The sequence below is a fragment of the Microcaecilia unicolor genome, chromosome 2 (genome assembly GCF_901765095.1).
Source record: "Microcaecilia unicolor chromosome 2, aMicUni1.1, whole genome shotgun sequence".
Classification (NCBI taxonomy): Eukaryota; Metazoa; Chordata; class Amphibia; order Gymnophiona; family Siphonopidae; genus Microcaecilia; species Microcaecilia unicolor.
The window spans coordinates 19419821-19439712 of record NC_044032.1 but is presented as its reverse complement, the minus strand read 5'-3'; the positions used below and the strand labels follow the sequence as shown (position 1 = coordinate 19439712).

Here is a 19892-nt window from a genome sequence, read left to right as displayed (position 1 = left end):
GCAGTACTAAGGAGGAAGAGAGACATCAGGGCTGAACACATCACAGAGCCCTGTATGTATCAAGGGTGGTGATATCCTTGGGCATAAATGCATTTTTTTTTCACAAGCTTAAAACTAGTATGAATAATTTATTAAATGTAGCAAGTCTGCATTCAGTATTACAACATTCTGCTTCTGATATGAACAGGAATATCTGAAACACGTACTTCCATTTACTTAGGCAAGATCTGGCATCTCAACTGTCTGACCTTCTCCATGCTTCTGGAGTGACTCCAGAGAACTGAAGACAGGCCAGTGTGGCTCCTCTTCACAACAGAAACAAGGCGAAATTAGATCTTACCTGCTAATTTGCTTTCCTTTAGTCCCTCCGGACCGGACCAGGATTGGACTGATGGGTTGTGCTCGCCTACCAGCAGGTGGAGACTGAGAAAAACTCTGACTCTAGAGAGCCAATAGGAGCCCTCGCCATGTGACCTTAGCCTCAGTATTTTCTCAGTCTCCCAGCAGGTAGGAAGAGAGCCCATTAGTCTCTCTCTTTATCTTTCTCTTTTAGAGGTTAATAATGCTACCTCTTCTTCTGTGCCTAGGAATTCTCTGTTAGACACTGGTCAGGTAGGGATTTCTTTTTCTTTCTTTTACAGCCTCTGGGGTGTTACACTCGGGTGCCCCGGGTCCCTACCCCCTACCTCCCCATCTCCCATATGTAGCTGGGAAGGGCTACCCTTTGTTTAGAAAGGTGTATGTCTTTGGGAGAGGCAGCCACTATGTTTTCCTTCCCCAGCATTTTAACGAGCAAGTTTTTGGAAAAAAAAAAAAAAGGGGGGGGGAACAATACACAGATGGCTAACGAGCACAAGCACTTTCCCCAGAAACAAGAAGCGGTTAACCACCACAGGTGACAGACTTCAGTGGCAAGTAAATTAATGAAATATCTGCTTAAAAATACACAAGTCTCAGAACAGTGAGTTTCTGGATCCAGTGAATATCTGAAGAACACTGCTCAGACAAAATCTGAACAATTTCTTTGACTGGATAATCAGAGTTGGATTGGGGACAATGCTCGAAGTAATGTTACTTGGATTTAGGCAGGGGTGTGCTGGTAAATTTTTAACAACAGGCTCTTTCTCCGGACGTAGCCAGCTCTGCAGTTGGAAGGGCCAGGGGTGGCCGGGGGGGGGGGGGGGGGGGGGGGGAGGAAAGCAACACTTGCCTCTATCTCCTCCCTCCCTTCGTGCGGGCACGCTAGGCATACCTTTGCTGGCAGCCAATAAATGGACTGCCACCACTCCCAACATCTTGCTCTGAGCAGCATGCTGAAACTTCTCACACATGCTGGAGAAGTCCCAGCCTGCTGCTCAGAGCTGGAAACAAGGAGTGGGGAGCAGCAGCAGTCTATTTACTTGGCTGCCAGCAAAGTAAAAGATAATTCAGCAGGGGACCCAAGCCCACATTTTGGGAGCCAGTTGTTAAAGTAGCCATGGAGGGCCCTACTTTAACAACCGGCTCTTGCGAGCCTGTGAGAGCCTGCTCCAGCACACCATTGGATTTAGGCCAGGCTTTTGACACTATTTCGTCCAGGTGACTTCTAAAACTGAGCCTACTGCTATGCGGGAAAATGTGGGATATAAATGTAATAAATAAACAAACTTGGTATGGTTTCTAAAATGAATTTGGGTTAGAAACTGGTTGAATGGGAGGTAGCAGCTGTAGTGCATGAAGTTCATTCTGATAAAAGGGATATTACTAGCAGTGTGCCACCACAAGTATGTCACTGATCCAGCTCTTTCGGTATTTTTGTAAGCAGTACTGAAGGAAAAACTTCTGGATAAAGGTTTGCTTTTCTGCAGATACCATTAAAATGTTCAACAGGACAAACACCCTGGAAGGCGTGAAAAACATGAGGAGGAATCCAACAAAGCTTGAGAAACAGTCTTAGACCAGAGTTTGGAAGCTAAGATTCAACGATCAGAGTTATGCATTTGGGCTGCAAAATCAAGAGTAGTACAGTATAGGAAGTGAAGTTCTTCTGTGAAGAGTCTCAGGAATTCTTTGAAAATGAAGGGAAATTCCTTACCTGTTAATTTTCTTTCCTTGAATCCTACTAGCCTAGTCCAAATGTGCGGGTCTATATCACCCTGAGAGCAGATGGACACAAAGGAAAAAGTTACCTATAAGCAGGTGTTTGAGGACATCAGAACTTATGTTCACACATTTGTGTAACATCTATGAAACCCCAGTACGGATGCTGCCCAGCATTCTTTCATCTTCTGGAAGGCTGACTGAACATCCACATGTGCCTTCCAGTCTGCCTGACTTGTGCGGGACCCGCAGTGGTATAAAAATACAGAGAATTCAACTCCGAGAGGAGGTAGGAGGGTATGTGAGAAAATATATCCTACAGTCTTCAGAGTACACCAGCAACTGATGAGTAACTTCACTTTCTCCAAGGACAAGCAGGACAATATATCCTCACATTTGAGAATCCCTAGCTACCAGGTTCACCGAAAACAAATACGTCAATAAGGACTTGCAACAACAAGGCCAACCAGAACCAATAACTAACAAAAACCTGGAACAGAAAAGAATGGACCTACAGGGTGGAGCTGGATTCCATACTCCAAACAAATTCTGTAGAGATGTCTGACCAAATCGGCTGTCGCATCAGGAATTCTGCTTGAGGGCAAAGGAAGACGTGAATACATGGACTGAAGACCATGTTGCAGCTCTGCAAACCTCAATGGAGGCTGATCTCCTGTGGGCTACAGATGCCAACATGGTTCTGACACTGAGCCATGATATGACCCTCCCAGCCTGGCGTAAGTGAAGGAGATGCAATCTACTAGCTAACTGGATAATGTGCATTTATTGATGGCTGCCCTCATCCTGTCTGGGGACAGTCTATGGGCTTTAGTACGCTCCAGCTAGAAGGCTAAGGCTCGCCCTACATGTGTCATCTGCCACCACTGTACTACCCTCTGCCTAAGAGGAGGCTCGAAGCCTCGTGGAACATGACTATAAGCTCTCTGTAACCAGGTGATCCTTCAGTTACTCAGCACCTATTGCCTCTCTCTGATCCACATAAAAGACTTAGAAGCTGCTTCATCCTTACAAGAGTCACTAAATACCATGAACAGCCTCTCTGGATTTTAACAATGTATTCACTTCAAAATAGTAGAGGATGCCCAGAAGGTTAAAACTCCTACTACTGACCCTACTTTCTCCTTTACAGAAACAGGAGGATACAACTTGATTCAAATGAAAAATGACGAGATCACATCATCAAGAACAGAAGAAAGGTGACGGTCCTGAAAATAAAATTATCTGGTATGGATCCTAACAAGATAGAGCCTGAATTTGAAATATGAGCTGATCAGATGGACACTGAGGGACAGATCCTTCTATGTGATAGGCTTCAAGGGCTCAAAGGGGATGGGGAAGGTGGCTATCAGCACTTCCAAAACCAAATAGATCCCACTGTGGAATCAATGACTAATGAATATGAAATGCTGAACTTTCTGCAAGAACCAAGCTAGATCTGTATGCACATCCAAGGAGCCACCCTAGAGAATGACATAGGGACAAAGTTGGTCCCCAAGAGCTCTCTGACCCCAGCTGCATAAGCCTCAGTTACATTTAAATCATTTTATTCAAGTTTTCCAGTAAACAGCTTTTAAAAAAATATATTATGCACCATTTCCCCATTTCATACACCATGAAAACAAATACAGAATGTAAACTGCAGAAAGGCTTGAACTGTAGATAAAATATTTTTAATAACTACTAATCATTTCTAAAGCGCTACTAGACGTACACAGCATACACATCAAAAAATTTATGAAACTGATGCACAACTCCTTCTTTCCTCAGAGGAACCACTGTCCGCTTGCAGAAATCTGAGACAAAATTGTTTGTACCCACATGTATATATACACATTAAGCAAGCCTCAACAGGACTTACACTGGGGAGGCAAATAGTTTTTAAAACCCCAGACCTTGAATATGATAAACAAGATTTTAAAATGCACATCTGTATCACTGTATAACCTTTAGTCTGTCAGGCTTAAATACATCCAACCCTATGAGTAAAGGGGGAGAAGGTGGGGTGTCATGGTAAAGTTTAGAATTAAAGTAGCTTAGTTCATTAGAAAAATTACACCATATTACATCCACAATAAAAGCAGCAGCAGTTTACATCAGTTTCCACCCTGAAACCAGCTGCTCTTTTCTCCTGCTCAAGTTGATGAAGCCCCCCCCCCCCCCCCAAAAAAAAAAAATGGTATCCAGTTAAAGCAAAACTGGAATGTCCACATTATTCGAGTGAGCTTTGAAGACAGCACCAGAGATTGGGAAGCCAGACCAACGTTTCTATGATCTGGGTCCTGCAAATGGCAAAGAAATCAGGAACAAGGCTAGACTAGGCTTTGAACACAAATCCAGTAGTTGGGAAGAACCATGTCGGGCAGACTTCTATAGACTCTGCCCCCCCAAACTGGCAGGGATATAGTATGCCAGTGTTTAATCACAAAGTTTGAACATCGTGCCAGATACAGACCGGATGGCCTGTGCAGGTCTTTATCTGCCAACATTTACTATGTTATTCCTAGGTTACTAACCTCTTTAAAAAAAAAAAAAAAAAAAAAAAAACATTTCAATTATGTAAATAATCCTGCAGCACCAAATCCTCAGCTTGGTAAAAAGGATCAAACTGCAACATACCGACAAAAATCTGGACACAAACCCCATTAACACCATAGCCACTGATCTACTCTGCAAACCACTTAATGCAGAAAACTGTGCTCCCCTCAGGTACCCGTTCTTCCAGAAAAACATCTTTACTTCTGAATTCAACTACCCCAAACTTGGTATATGACAAAGGGGATGGAACTCCTCTCATAAGAGGAAAGGATAAAGGTTAGGGCTCTTCAGCTTGGAAAAGAGACAAATGAGGGAAGATATGATTGAGGTCTATAAAATCCTGAGTGGTGTAGAATAGGTAGAAGTAAATTGATATTTCACTTGTTCCAAAAGTACAAAGATTAGGGTACACTCAAAGTTACATGGAAATACATCTAAAACAAATAGGAGGAAATTTTTTTTCACTCAACAAATAGTTAAGCTCTGGGACTCTTTGCCGGAGGATGTGGTAACAGCGGTTAGCGTATCTGGGTTTTTTTTTTTTTTTTTTTAAAGTTTGGACAAATTCCCGTAGGAAAAGGCCATATAGTCTGCTATTGAGGCAGACATGGGGAAGCAACTACTTGCCCTGGGATTTGTAGTATGGAGTGTTTGCCACGATTTGGGTTTCTGCCAGGTACTTGTGACCTGGCTTGGCCACTGTTTGGAAAACAGGATATTGGGCTAGATGGACCACTGGTTTGACCCAGTATGGCTACTCTTATGGTCTTATGTTCTTAATTTAGGACATTTCTTCTTCATATTTGGGAGCAACAGCATACAACTTGAAATGATAATGTTGGCCTGACACTGCTGCTCTCTAAAGTGCTTATAAGTTTCTGCAACTTATCAGAAAATGGAAGAAGCCCTGAAGCATCTTACCTTATCAAAGATCTCCCTGACGTTCGCTTCAGACTCTCCAAACCACATGGTAAGCAGCTCGGGTCCCTTGATGGAGATGAAATTGGCCTGGCACTCATTGGCGATGGCTTTGGCCAACAAAGTCTTGCCACAACCAGGTGGACCATAGAACAGTACACCTTTGGAAGGAGTCATTCCAAACTTCAGGAACTTGTCTGGATGCTCCACAGGGTACTGCAGAGAGAAAAAGCCCAGTAAGTTTCAAAAACCCTCTACAGTAACCGCAACGTGGGATGCGTGTAAATCAGGCAGTGCTTTTACCTCATCTACACAAAAATCTGTGTACAGGGCCCTCTCACCACTCTCACAACTGCACTAAAGGTTTGAGTGGCATCCTGCATAAAAAGAAGTGACATGTTCACTTTGTACACACAATGGACACTCTCAGAAGTGCTCACTTCAGGATACAAGCCTTCTCTTTGGGTAAGAGCTACATTTGCCAACTACACTTATTTCCTCCCAACTGTAACTATTTCTTTTCTAAAGAAAAGCTAATGTTGGTACCATCAGATCAGAGTCCTTTACTGTATAACCTTGCTGACCAAAAGTTGGCGGTACATGAGTGTGAAATTAAGATGGTCCTCAGTTAATGCACACAAGTACAGGGAATGTTATAGATATGCCAATGTCCCTTCTCTCATCTGCAATGAGTTAGTCTTATCTTCATGTCTAAACTGTGAGCTTTTTACATGCAAATCGGCTTAATAGAAGCAAGACCAAACTAGCAATTCAGGGTGAAAGAGTGGCTCAGAACCTGAGACAAAGGGTTTTATACCCCACCTCTGCCTTCCTGGTTCAGTCTTTACATAATGACTTTTTCAAATGCTGCTCCAACACTCATTCATGCAAGCAGTAATATCTTATCCTTTACCTGTACAAGCTCCTGCAGCTCTCTCTTCACGTCTTCAAGGCCACCAATATCTTCCCAGGTGACCTGAGGCACTTCTACTACAGTTTCACGTAATGCTGATGGGTTACTCTGGCTCAGAGCCCACTGTCAATAGAAGCAACCATGTTAAATTAGCACTCTGAGTTACCATATAAAAGGGACTGTTGGAAGCAGAGGCATAGCCAAACTTCGATTTGGGAGGGGGCATGAGACCAAAGTGTATGTGTGTGTGTGTGTTTGTGAAAACATGAATGCGTACAGGGGAGGGGGGAAAGCAGGGCAGGCAGCGCGGCTGCAAATATAGCCGCAAGAAAGCTTTTGCAGTCAAGGCATGGGGACCCCCACCAGCCAAACCAGCAGACCTTGGGGTGCCCAGACCTCCATGGCTATGCCTCTGGTTGGAAGAATGACAAAGGCAGTTAAGATTACCCTGAAGTCGTCCATCGTCACAGCTAATGAGTTCATCACTTCTGCATCTATGGTTTCATCTTCCAGATCAATTAGATCCATCTTCTTCCTGATGGCTTGAAGTGCAGCCTCAGAACAAAGTGCTGCCAGGTCAGCACCCACATGGCCATGGGTCTCGTTAGCTACCTGGGGGGGAAAAACAACAAGTAGAAATTATACTGAGAAGAAAAAGAATGCGGACAGCTCATTTGCTAGGGAAACAAATGTAATGATGAACACTTATCTGGTCTGGAAAGAAATGGAACACGTACTAAGACGCCACACTAAGCATAATAGAAGCCGACCGAATTTCAGTTTTGGTGCCAAAAGCTGTCCAAAATCCAGATTTGGCCAAAAATGACAGTACATTTTCGGCTGAAACCAAAGCCCCCCCCCCCCCCAAAGGCCCTCCCCTAATGACCTCTTCAGGGCAAGAGCAACCCCCCCCCTCCCCCATGTCAGCTTTGCAGTTAAAATGGCTGCTGCGACTTCCTGCAACAGCCTCAAGACTGATGTGAGACATCATGGCAACCATTTTGAGACTGGAAGCGGCATGGGCAGGAGCAACTGGGGATTGCTCCTGCCCATGCCGATTCCAATCTCAAAATAGCTACCACAAAGCTGCCATGGGAAGTTGCGGCAGCCATTTTGACTGCAGTGTGGCATGGGCAGAAGTGACTGGGAATCGCTCCTGCCCTCAAGAGGCCACTAGACCACCAGGGCTTCTAAAGGTAGGCCCAGGGAGGGTCTTTGGGTGGTGGGAGGGCAGCCTGGTAGTTTCGGCTTTGGCCAAAACGAAGCAGCAAATTCTGGCCACAGATTTCGGTTTCAGCTGAAACCAAAACCCCCGATTTTGGTTGCCCTCCAAAGCATAGCCAAGTGGGAGATTCAGGGCCATGGCCATGTGGTACACTAAGTGGTGCTGGTAGAGAAAAATGAAGCTAATGAACAATCCAGAGACTGACTTTCTTTCAATGCACCTCCATGTAGTTTGCTCCCAGCTACTGTGGTCAGTAGTATATAACCCTTACAATGAATTTTACAAAGCCTCCTCTTATTTGCAAGACAAATCAATTTCAGCGTAGTGGAAATGTGTTAAAACAACTATTTCAACACCTTGCCTTTTCCAAACGATCCATCTTCAACTCCCAGAATTAGATACTAGCGCACAATGTACCAACCTGCTCCAGATCAACATCATCCGACAGCTTCATGTTCTTGGTGTGAATCTGGAGGATTTCCAAACGTCCTGTAGCATCAGGAATACCAATATCTACCTCTCTGTCGAAACGGCCTAAAGAGAGCAACATAGTCAAAGCTCTTTGTATCAAGGTTTCAGACATGGTGAAGGGGAATTCAATTTTCTTGTCAACATAGGAGTGGGGAAGGCAACTCTAGTTTTCAAAGCAGTCCTCAATTTCCCCAATAAGAAATTAAGTATTTCTTAGACAGAGTGTATCTTACCAAATCGCCGAAGTGCCGGGTCAATGCTGTTAGGTCTGTTGGTAGCAGCCATGACAATCACATGTGCTCTCTGCTTCAAGCCGTCCATAAGAGTCAGCAACTGGGAGACTATGCGCCGCTCCACCTCACCGTGTGTCCTGAAGAAAACAAAAACATCTCTGGCTAGTGTAGTCACAGCAGATTTTTTTTTTTTTGTGTTACATTTGTACCCCAGCGCTTTCCCACTCATGGCAGGCTCAATGCAGCTTACATATACAGGTACTTAATTTGTACCTGGGGCAATGGAGGGTTAAGTGACTTGCCCAGAGTCACAAGGAGCTGCCTGTACCTAAAGTGGGAATCGAACTCAGTTCCCAGGACCAGAGTTCACCACCCTAACCACTAGGCCACTCCTACACTGTTGCTACTATTTGAGATTCTACATGGAATGTTGCTATTCCACTAGAAGTCGGCCCTTGCAGATCACCAATGTGGCTGCGCAGGCTTCTGCTTCTGTGAGTCTGACACAGAAGCAGAAGCCTGCGCAGCCTTCTACATTCGCTAGTGGAATAGCAACATTCCATGTAGAATCTCCAATAGTAGCAACATTCCATGTAGAATCTCCAATAGTATCTATTTTATTTTTGTTACATTTGTACCCCACGCTTTCCCACTCATGGCAGGCTCAATGCAGCTTACATATACAGGTACTTAATTTGTACCTGGGGCAATGGCGGGTTAAGTGACTTGCCCAGAGTCACAAGGAGCTGCCTGTACCTAAAGTGGGAATCGAACTCAGTTCCCCAGGACCAGAGTTCACCACCCTAACCACTAGGCCACTCCAAGCATGTTATAGGATGCCAATACAAAATTAGAAGTTAAAATAGCACCAAGTAAGCTTGATGATCCTGCTAATACAGACGAACTCGCTATTAAAGTGCCCAGCAAGTGATATCATAGAAACAACACAGCACAGCCGATAACAAGTACTGCTCTTACAGACTAGTACAGGCAGTGGTGTGCTGGTAAATGTTTAACACGTTCTCCCCCCCCCCCCCAAATATATATGTACGTAACATTATGTATTTTATTGGTACAAACTACTAATTTCTAAAGCGCTACTAGACGTACGCAGCGCTGTACACTTGAACATGGAGAGTCCCTGTTCGACAGACCTTACAAATCTAATTAGGACAGACAAACAGGACAAACAAGAGATAAGGGACTATTATAAATAGGTGGAAAAATGTGGGGTACAAATGTAACAAATTAATAAAGTGATGATAAAATAAGGGTTCGGAGTTAAAAGCAGCATCAAAAAGGTTGGGCTTTTAGCTTAGATTATGAAGTACGGCCAGAGATGGAGCTTGACGTACCGGCTCAGGAAGTCTATTCCAGGCATATGGTACAGCAAGATAAAAGGAATGGAGTCTGGAGTTAACGGTGGAGGAGAAGGGTGCAGATAAGAGAGATTTACCCAGAGAACAGAGTTCCTGGGGAGGAATGTAGGGAGAGATGAGAGTGGAGAGGTACTGAGGAGCTGCAGAGTGAATGCACTTATAGGTCAATATGAGGAGTTTGAACTGTAAGCGGAGAAACAGATAGGAAGCCAGTGAAGTGACTTGAGGAGAGGGCTAATATGAGGCATAACGACACTGGTGGAATATTAGTTGTGCAGCAGAATTTTTGAACAGATTGAAGAGGAGAGAGATGGCCAAGTGGGAGACCTGTGAGAAGCAAGATGCAATAGTCTAAGCGAGAGGTGATAAGAGCGTGGATGAGGGTTCTGGTAGTGTGCTCAGAAGGAAAGGGCAAATTTTGGTGATATTATAGCGAAAGAATGACAGGTCTTAGCAGTCTGCTGAATATGTGCAAAGGAGGAAAGGGAGGAGTCGAAGATGACCCCAAGGTTACGAGCTGATGAGACAGGAAGGAGGAGAGTGTTATCCACAGAAATAGAGAATGTAGCAACCAATTTACAAACATACAATATTCTTTATTGTAAATTCCATATGCAACCCCAAAATAACAGCAGATGTACAGATCTGTAGGACCCAAAGCAGTACAAAGCAAACCAAGTCATAAACACAGTTTATACCAAATTGTTTAGCCACCCTTAGATTTTGCATTTGGGTTTAACAAGCAATACCATGTGCATGTAAGATCTATATCTATGTTTATGGCATATGCCCTAAATATGTCATGCTTGGTAGCAATAAAGAAAGTGATGGAATATTCAAATAGCAGGCAGCCAACAGATTTAATTTCCACTGAAAATAATTAACTTTGTATGAACAAAAACGTTGTTCAGCTCCAACTGTTTCTACTGCTGCTTTCTCATTATTCCTGGGACTAATCTATATACACACACACAGCCGGGAGACAAAGATTAACCACCAACACAATCTTCTTTTCAGAGTCCCTCTTTGCCTTCCTTATAAGTGCTTTGCATTTGCTTGCCATTCCCTATTATTTTCAGTCGGATCCTTCTCCATTTTCTGAAGGATTTTCTTTTAACTCTACTAGTTTCCTTCACCTCATTTTTAATCATGCCTTTGTCATTTGCCCGTTCTGCCTCCTTTTTTAATACATGGAATATATCTGGCCTGGGCTTCCAGAATGGTATTTTTGAACAGCATCCACGCCCGATGCAAATTTTTCACCTTTGCAGCTGCTCCTCTAAGTTTTTTTTTTTTTTTTAAACTGTTACTCATTTTATCATGGCCTCCTTTTTGAAAGTTAAATGCTAACACATTGGATTTCCTGTGTGTACTTACGCACAGCTTACATCGAATCTGATCATGTTATGATCACTATTGTCAAGCAGCCCCAGACCCATTACCTCCTGCACCAGATCATGCGCTTTACAGTTGTTCCCCCTCTTCCTGAACCAGCTGCTACATAAAGCAATCCTTGATTTCATCAAGGAATTTTACCTTCCTGGCATGCTCCAAAGTGATCTAGTCAATATCGGGGTAACAGAAATCACCCATTATTGTGTTGCCCAGTTTTGTTAGCCTCCCTAATTTCTGATATTTCTATATCTGTTCATCCTGGACAGTGTGAACGGCAGTGCAGTCCTATCACTATCCTTTCTCCCCTTTACACATGGAATTTCTATCCACAGGGATTCCAAGATGTGTTTTGTGTCCTGCAAAATTTTTAGTCTATTCAAGGCCCTCAACAATTTGATCCACCCTATCACTGGTATATAATTTGTACCCTGGTATGACACTGTCCCACTGGTTATCCTCTTTCTAGTAGTCTCAGAGATGCCTATTATATCTATCTTTTCATTTAGTGCAATATATTTTAACTCTTATTTCTTAGGCTTCTGGCATTTACATCTAGACATTTCAAACTATGTTTGTTCCTATTTACATCTTGCTCAGCAATTGACAGCGAATTGGTAATCTTGAAAATTTGTCTACTTTTTATTTAAAAGACACCTGGTCTACTATGGTCTCTACAGCAACCTTGCTATCGGGATTGCCATATCTTTCCGTTAAGGTGATATCTTTGAAAGATACTTTAGGCTTCCCCCTTCCCTAGAATGTTGCCCAGTTCCTAACAAATCTAAAACCTTCCTCCATCATTGTCTCATCCACGCATTGAGAACTCCAGAGCTCTGCTTATCTCTTGGGCCCTGCACATGGAATGGGGAGCACTTCTGAAATGCTATCCAGGAGGTTCTGGATTTCAGCTTTCTACCTAAGAGCCTAAATTTGGCTTCCAGATCCTCCCTCCAACATTTTCCTAAGTCATTGGTACCCACCTAACAAAAAGACAGTAGGCTCCTCCCCAGCACTGACTAAAATCTTATCCAGGTCCACCACCTTCACACCAGGAAGGGAAGTGACTAAGCATTGCTCACATCCACCAGCCACTCAGCTATCTACATTCCCAATGATCGAATCTCCAACTACAAAGCAGTCGTAACCCTTCACTCCTGGGTAGAGCTCCAGGAGACATCCTCAATGCGAGAGGATGTTGCATCCCCTGGAGGGCAGGGCCTGGCTACAGGATCACTTCCTGCCTCTCCACAGTGATGCTCTCCCTTCAAGAGACCTTTCTCCTTCATGGCAGCACAGAAGTTGCCAGACTGGAGGTGGGACATCTGTCTGCCTCAGCTCCTCCAGGTCTGTTATTCTAGCCTCCAGAGATTGGACCTGTTCCCCGAGTGCTAGGAGCTCTTTGCATAGAGTATACACATACAACTTCACACAACTGGGAGATAATCAAACGTGACACTTCATGCAAAAAGACTGGATAGCCCCCATCTCGCTGCTGGACTGCTGCCTGCACCTTATTATGGTAATTTCTTGTTGCTAATGGAGTGGGAACATATAAACTGAAGTCTCCTAAGATTTCTAGTTATATGCTATGCTACTATTTTGGTGGGGGTTTTTTAATATTATTTTTTCCACTTTAAATCTTTATTCATTAAAGAGAAAGCAAACCAAAACATAATACATCAAGAATATGTATACAAAGCCCCAAGGCTAAACATTCCATGAACTTAATGAATTCCCCTCTCCCTTTCCCATGTAACTCCCTCCCCTCAATTAAAACCAAATACAGAACATGTGTAGCTGTTCCTTCAACTATGTCCTCAGCATTCCCAACCCTACCCCCCCCCCCCCCCCAAAAAAAAAAAAAAAAAAAAAATTCTACTACCCAGGACAAACTTCTCAGCCAGCAGTGGGTTATGTCGATCAAATAGCCCTTTTCTCAATGTGCAAGGTGCTCCATTTCAACTAAAACAGACACCTTCAAATGCCAATCCTGTATAGTAGGACCAGAACATTCTTCCAATGAGCGGCAATAAGACAACATACAGCAGCCAGACCCAAACACTGAATCTTTTGTTGCCACCATAACCCCTCCGAGTTTCCAAACCCAATAAACATGATGAGGAGAGAGTGTAAAGACCTTACCTAGGACTATTGTCAATGCCCGCCCCAGTTCCCACCAAAGTTTCTGTATAGGATCACAGGACAACCATTTATGAATAAAAGTACTCTCACTCCCACAGTGCCCAACACTGAGTCTGAGACCATTGGATAGATAGAATGCAAGCGGGAAGGAGATACCATCGAGAACACTTTATAGGTATTTTTGAGCCTGCCGTGAGTGGGAAAGCGCAGGGTACAAATGTAACAAAAAAAAAAAACAAAAACACGTATAGAGGTCAGAGTCACTTCCTTAAAGATGTGGTCCCAGCTGTCATCCCCAATATGAATCCCCACATCCCACTCCCATTTAGACTTAAAATTAAACAGATAGGGGATGTGGAATTCTCCACAACACAACCCATAAGTTCCTCAAATGCTCTCCTCCCACCGGATTAGAATGCAACCATCCCTGGGCAGAGAAAAAAATGTCTTAAGTTGTAAGTAAAGAAAAAAAATTCCCCTTAATTAACCCGTAGCTCACAGAGAGGATCATATTAATAAGTGCTCCCCTCACAAACAATCCTGAAATCTTACCACTCCAGCCATTTCCTATTGTTGAGGACACCCCCCTATACTGACCATACCAAAGGTAGGTTCCCAGCGGATAGCAACCGAAGTCAAAACCTATGCTCTATTCCCCCAGCACTGCCAAGTCTCCCCAAATCCCCAATAAATGCTTAGAAAAGGGATTGGGTAGCAGGGCTTGCTTCTCCCGTGTGGAGGAAGAAAGCCATAAAATATGTTTCAAAGGCAAAGAGGGACAAAAGCTTGCTCCATGTGACAGAACAGTGTGTTTTAAGCATGTAAAATTGCCTTTATTAAATCTTGTCTTTATTTTTCTGCATTTATATCCCACCTCTTTGCAGGGCTCAATGTAGCTTGCATTATGCCGTAGTGGCGATCGCCAATTCCGGAATTAGAAGTACAGAATATCATTGCAATTAAAGTACAGAAAATATAAAGTAAATTAGAAGAAAATAGATAAGCAATTCATTTCAGGTATTTATTAAATCTTGAAGTGCATTTCTCTAGTTTGGCCAGCAGATGGCACGTTATGTTTTAAGTTGTTTCCTTAGTTAACAGTTAAGGAAAGGCCCAAGTGATATAACCAGGTTTTTTTTTTTTTTTTTTTTTTCAAATGTTGTTGTTGACTGGGCTCTGATTGGCCCAGGAGTTTTTTTTTTTTTTTTTCATTTCAATTGTACTGGCTGTTTATTCCGTTTCAGCCCGGGAGAAAAGAGCTATCTGCTGAAGTCATGTAAAAAAAATAAAGTTATATTTGATAACTGGGGAACAGTTATATGTTCTGATCTCCCCAGGTACTTCCTAGGAAGTAAACAAATGTTTAGTTAGTGTTATAATTGATCCATATTTCAGTTACCTGTTATTGTGCTAATTGTACATTTTTTGTACATTGTTCAATTTTTAAAGACAATAAGTAATTGTTTATTGCCTCTGCCTGTCTGAACTGAAAGAATCCTGGTTGTGGTGTGTGTTGGGTCTGTGAGTGCTTTCTGGGAACCGTGGGACCACGGACGTGTGGCACCAGTAACCTAGAAATCACTGGGGATAAATTTGAGAGGAGACTCGCCCAGAGACAGTTGTGACCCAGACAGTAGGAGGAGGGTGCTAGTGTAGAGCACGAGCTGAAGGTGCAGGCGGACCTGAGCTGTTCTGGGGATAGACCCTCTAAGTGACCGCGGGGTATAGACCCAGGCGGGTGGCTAGGCGTTTGACACTCCACAAGAGTGGCTGGTTTATCTTCCCGATCTTCCAATCTACGGAATACGCATTTGTGCCCCTCCCCCCCCCCCCAGTAGTACCAGTGCACATTAGGCATAGCAAGGCCTCCTTGAGCCAAACTACTCCAAAGAGTAGTTTGAGCTGTACATGGATGCTAACCCCCCCTCCCCCCCCTCCCTCCCCCCCCCAAGCAAAAGAAAAAAAGTTGCACCACAGTCCAAAAAACCTCCTCGGGAGTTGCAACAGGTAATGTTTTGAATAAGAGTAACCACTGTAGGAAATCATTTTCAACACAGAAATACGCCCCCCCCACTACAATAACCACAGTCCCTTTCCAACAATTCAAATCCCCCATAATTTCCCTTGCCAATTTCAGATAATTAATGGAGAATAATGGGTCAGATCTCAAGGAAGCCTAATCCCAAAGTAACAGGCAGATGATGAACAAAATGGAGCGGGAAAGTCTGCTGTAAAAACTGGCTCCTCTTGCGGTAACGTATTTAAGCCTAACATCTTGGATTTATCCATATTAACCTTAAAACCTGCTACAGTACCAAATCCTTCAGTTCAAGGAGAACTGGCAATGTCCCGCCCGGGATTGCGTACGTTAAACAAAATATCATCCACAAAGAGTGCCAACTTATGTTTTTGAGAACTGGTAGCCCCTGCACATCATTTTTTCCCGAATACCAATAGCCAACAGTTCAATCAACAAAGCAAGAGAGGGAACAGGGGACAACCCTGTCTCGTACCCCGCTGCACAGGTAAAGTATCAGAGTAAGAACCATTAACTCTAACCAGGGTCACTGGGTTTGCATAAAGGGAACATACCCAAGTACAAACGTGTGGACCAAACCTCATCTTTTCCAAGACCCCCCCCACCCCCCCCCCCCCCCCCCCCCCCCCAATAAGAAAGCCCAGCGGACTCTATCAAAGGCCTTTTCTGCGTCTGTAGCCAACACTACCACCTTATCCAGGACTGCTGAACTCCATACATCAAATGTAACATCCTACGGACACTATCGCCCATCTGTCGTTTACAAATAAAGCCAGATTGGTCAGCAAGAATCAACCCAGGGAGGACCTGTGCCAACCGATCAGCCAAAATCTTGGTATGAGTTTCACATCTAAATTTAGTAAAGAAATCAAATAGTCTTTCCCGGCTTCAACACCACCGAGATCATGACCTCCCACATAGAAAGGGGACAGGATGTCCCTCCATCACCGCCATTGCCACCCTCACCAGAAAAAGACCCACTTCACCAGCAAAAGATTTATAGAAAGCACTAGAAAAACCATAACCCAGGAGATTTACCGAAATAAGGTTCTTGACCCCACCCATCATGTCCCAGTGTAATGGGTTCCTCCAATTGAGCTCTATGTGTAGGGGTTAACGTGGAGAGCGGGTGAGACTGAAAGTAGGTGTCTATTAGCCCAGGAGTAATCTACTCTCTTTCTGGGCATAAAGGCCTACATAAATATTCTCTAAATCCTTTGATGTCTGCACCCGTGCGATACATACCACCCCAGCACCGCATATCCTCTGTACCTCCTGAATTACCCGACAACCCCGTAGATAGAGCCATGAGAGAACTAGCTTTATTGCTATATTCAAAAAAAAATGTTGATGGAGCTTCTGCAAATTTGTATTTTCCCAGCTCCCCAAGTGTACGCAGTTCCAACAACAACTGAGTCATGTGTTCTCTTATGCTGCTGTTCTACCTCCAGAAGCTTTGTATGCAACTTTAAGGACGTGCAAGCTCTCTCTCATTTCCTCCTTGCACTCCATTTGATAACTTCCCTCTATCACCACCTTTAGAGAATTCCACAAAACCCCATCACTGACTATACCAGTATCATTAAAATCTAAGAATTGGGCGATAGATCGTACCTCTTCACAGATCCGTGCATCCCCCAGGAGAGCTTAAGATGCCAAAATCCCTTGCTTCTAGGACACCCCAGTCCCAAAAACACTCACCCAAACCGGTACGAAATATGTCCACCCCCGCCCCCTTAATAGTTCCCACATATCCCGATGGACCCATGGAGTCTATATAAGTGTAAGTATCATTAGAATGAGAACAAAAGGTAAAATTCTTCTGGGATCCATGCCGTACCCTCCAGTGTCAACCAATTCCCAAGACCTCAACAGTTGTAATAAGGCCTTGCGGTGGACTCAGCTATGTTCTCAACCCCCCTCCCCCCTTGGAATGGTCTAACCTCGCATCAGAGGCAACATTAAATCCCCTCCCACTATCAATTCACCTTGCATAAAGTCCCCCAAAGGAGTTATAGCTCCTGAAAAAAAATGAGCCCAACTGGATTGGGGGCATAAATGTAAACAAGGGTGACGAACCACCCCTAATATCCCTTAACTGCCAGTGGCCCTGGGGGTCTATTGGCCCCTTATATCAAAACGGAATCCCCTACAAAAAGGATTGCAATACCACCCAACCTTTGTCCTTCCCTCATATTTATGAGCCAAAACTGTCCCATACTGGCAATGCTGCAACAAACAGGTATCAGGAGCCCAAAGATGCAAAATACCACATGCCATTTGAGGATTATGTTTTCCAGCATTGTTACGGCCATTAACATTCCATGGTCTCACCGTAATCTGTGACTGATAATCAAACCAAGACCATGGAAAAGATGTCCTGGTTTGAGTCACCTGAAACTGACCCCCTCAAAGCTCCCCCCCCCCCCCCCATCTCCCTTCACCTCCCCCCCCCCCCCCCCAATAGAACAAGCTGTTTTACACCTCCTTACTTTCTCATTGGGAGAGCTGATCAGAGATCACGACGGGTCTGATGTCAAATCCCAATAATCCATCCTCAGTGCCCCACCAACCCCCCTCTATAATACACAAATTCCCCAATAGAATCCCACCCCCATCTAAAACCACCAATCTTAGAAAGACCCCCCCTAACCTAATCCCTCACTTCTTGAACATAAGTTTGAACAGTTTCCATCCCCAAGTACTCCTACATAAGAAAACCAAATCTTTGAAATTATTGGAACAGCATCTATTTAGTTCCAAGACATCATCTCCGTTTTCTGTGCGCTCTTGAGATTGCGAGATCTTTTTGTTTGTCTGTATATCCATTAGAAATACATAAGGCAAGAAACAAAACTGATCAACTGGCCGATTTCAGTCCTTTCTTGCATGTGTTCACCACCTGCTGCCAGGCCAAATCTCGCCGAGGTTTCAGAAGCACCGTTGTTCCACCCGCTGGGGAAGCTGCAGAAGTAACTGGAATGTTATTACATCCAAGATCCTTTAAGGCTCCCCAAGCTTCAGCAGGTGATTTCACTCTCCTAGACTTGCTGTCCACAGTGGAAAAGGAAATAACCAGTGATATTTATATCCCTTAGCACGAAGAAGCATGGTCACCTGATGGAAGGAACACCGATTCTGTAGCATAGTCCATGCTAAGTCCTGAAACACCATGACCTTTAAGTCTTTCCATGCCACCTCTCGTTGCCGACAAGCTTTCAATAGAATCTTTCCTTGGTGCCAAAATCAGTGAAACAGGCTACAGTATTCCTTGGAAATCTAACTCTCTGCTGATCTGACTTCAATGAACCCTTACAATGCGAAAATCCATGTGGGCAAAATCTGGGTCTCCCTGTAGCAAGTCCTTGCAAAATTCCGTTACTACCGTGCTAAATATATTAATATGGATGTTTGGTTTTACAATTTGTATGTTTATCTGGGTTAAAATTTGGAATTTTGAATAAAAATTTACAATCAAGAAAGTTTGTTGAGGAATGTGAGAATCTGATATCACTCCTTTTCAAACATTACCACTGGCTGCCTATTACCATAAAATTCAAAATACTTTATTGCTCACCAGGTGTATTATGAACAAGCAGGTTAGAGCTCTATGACCATTCCATATTACTTAGAATCATTATGCCTCACGACTCTAGAGCTGATTGGGACTCTACCAGGAAGAAAGGATTTTTTTTTAGTTAGCACCCATAATGTGGAATGGGCTTCCAAAAATGATGTGTTGAACCAAACCTTAAAAAGCATAGGTTTTTTTTTTTTATAAACCTATTATAAGCAGACTTTTGATGTCCATTGGAATGAGGAAGTGGGTATTTACTAGCAACCATGAGGAATACTCATTTTCAGTAACTCTTGCATGATTACATTTTACAGAATTGCTGTTTCCTATCATTTTTAATGGTTTTCCTTTCCTTTATTCTGTTTTTGTTACTATTGTAAACCACTTTGTTCTCACAAAAGTGATTTATCAAATTTAAACAAATTTACCAAGCAGAAATGATAGCAGCTTTCATATGTAAGCACATTGGTTGGTTCTGTTCAACCCAGTGTCCTGGCTGTAACATGATTTAGAACAAGAGTCCCTGGTTTTGAGTTTTCTGGTTACACTGAAATAAATCAGAAAGCAAGCTATTAAGACAAAGCCCCCTTCCTTCTAGAGCATTTCAGATGAGAAACCCATTAGTGATCCAGCATATTGCATCATCCAGCACGCTGACAAAATTTTCACTAAGAGTCACGACTGCACTTGAGAACTTCATGGCACAAATATCACAGATCTAAGCTGATGGGCATTGTACTAGCCCTGCCAGTAATAAGACAGCCCTGAAGCTGTCAGCATGCGTGTAACTCTGGACGTCATATACCCACAGTTCTGAACTGCAGTGAACTCACCTTCTCTCTCTTTGGAGCTATAGCATCAAGCTCATCAATGAAAATGATGGCAGGAGCATTCTTCTCTGCTTCTTCAAAGGCTTTCCTCAAGTTACTCTCAGACTCTCCTGCCAGTTTGCTCATTTCAGGACCT

The 19892-nt window shown here is 43.5% G+C and overlaps 1 protein-coding gene across 1 annotated transcript in view; it reads right to left on the bottom strand.

The window, feature by feature from the left end:
• The window catches only part of LOC115461786 (transitional endoplasmic reticulum ATPase-like), a 54327-nt gene that overhangs the window by 17764 nt on the left and 16671 nt on the right, over nucleotides 1-19892 (bottom strand). The window contains exons 5-10 of the mRNA XM_030191831.1: nucleotides 19760-19890; nucleotides 8396-8531; nucleotides 8113-8225; nucleotides 6914-7078; nucleotides 6467-6589; nucleotides 5557-5769 (exon numbers count right to left, since the gene is read on the bottom strand). Coding sequence (XP_030047691.1) covers nucleotides 5557-5769; nucleotides 6467-6589; nucleotides 6914-7078; nucleotides 8113-8225; nucleotides 8396-8531; nucleotides 19760-19890 — 881 coding nt within the window. The remainder of the gene's footprint in view (nucleotides 1-5556; nucleotides 5770-6466; nucleotides 6590-6913; nucleotides 7079-8112; nucleotides 8226-8395; nucleotides 8532-19759; nucleotides 19891-19892) is intronic.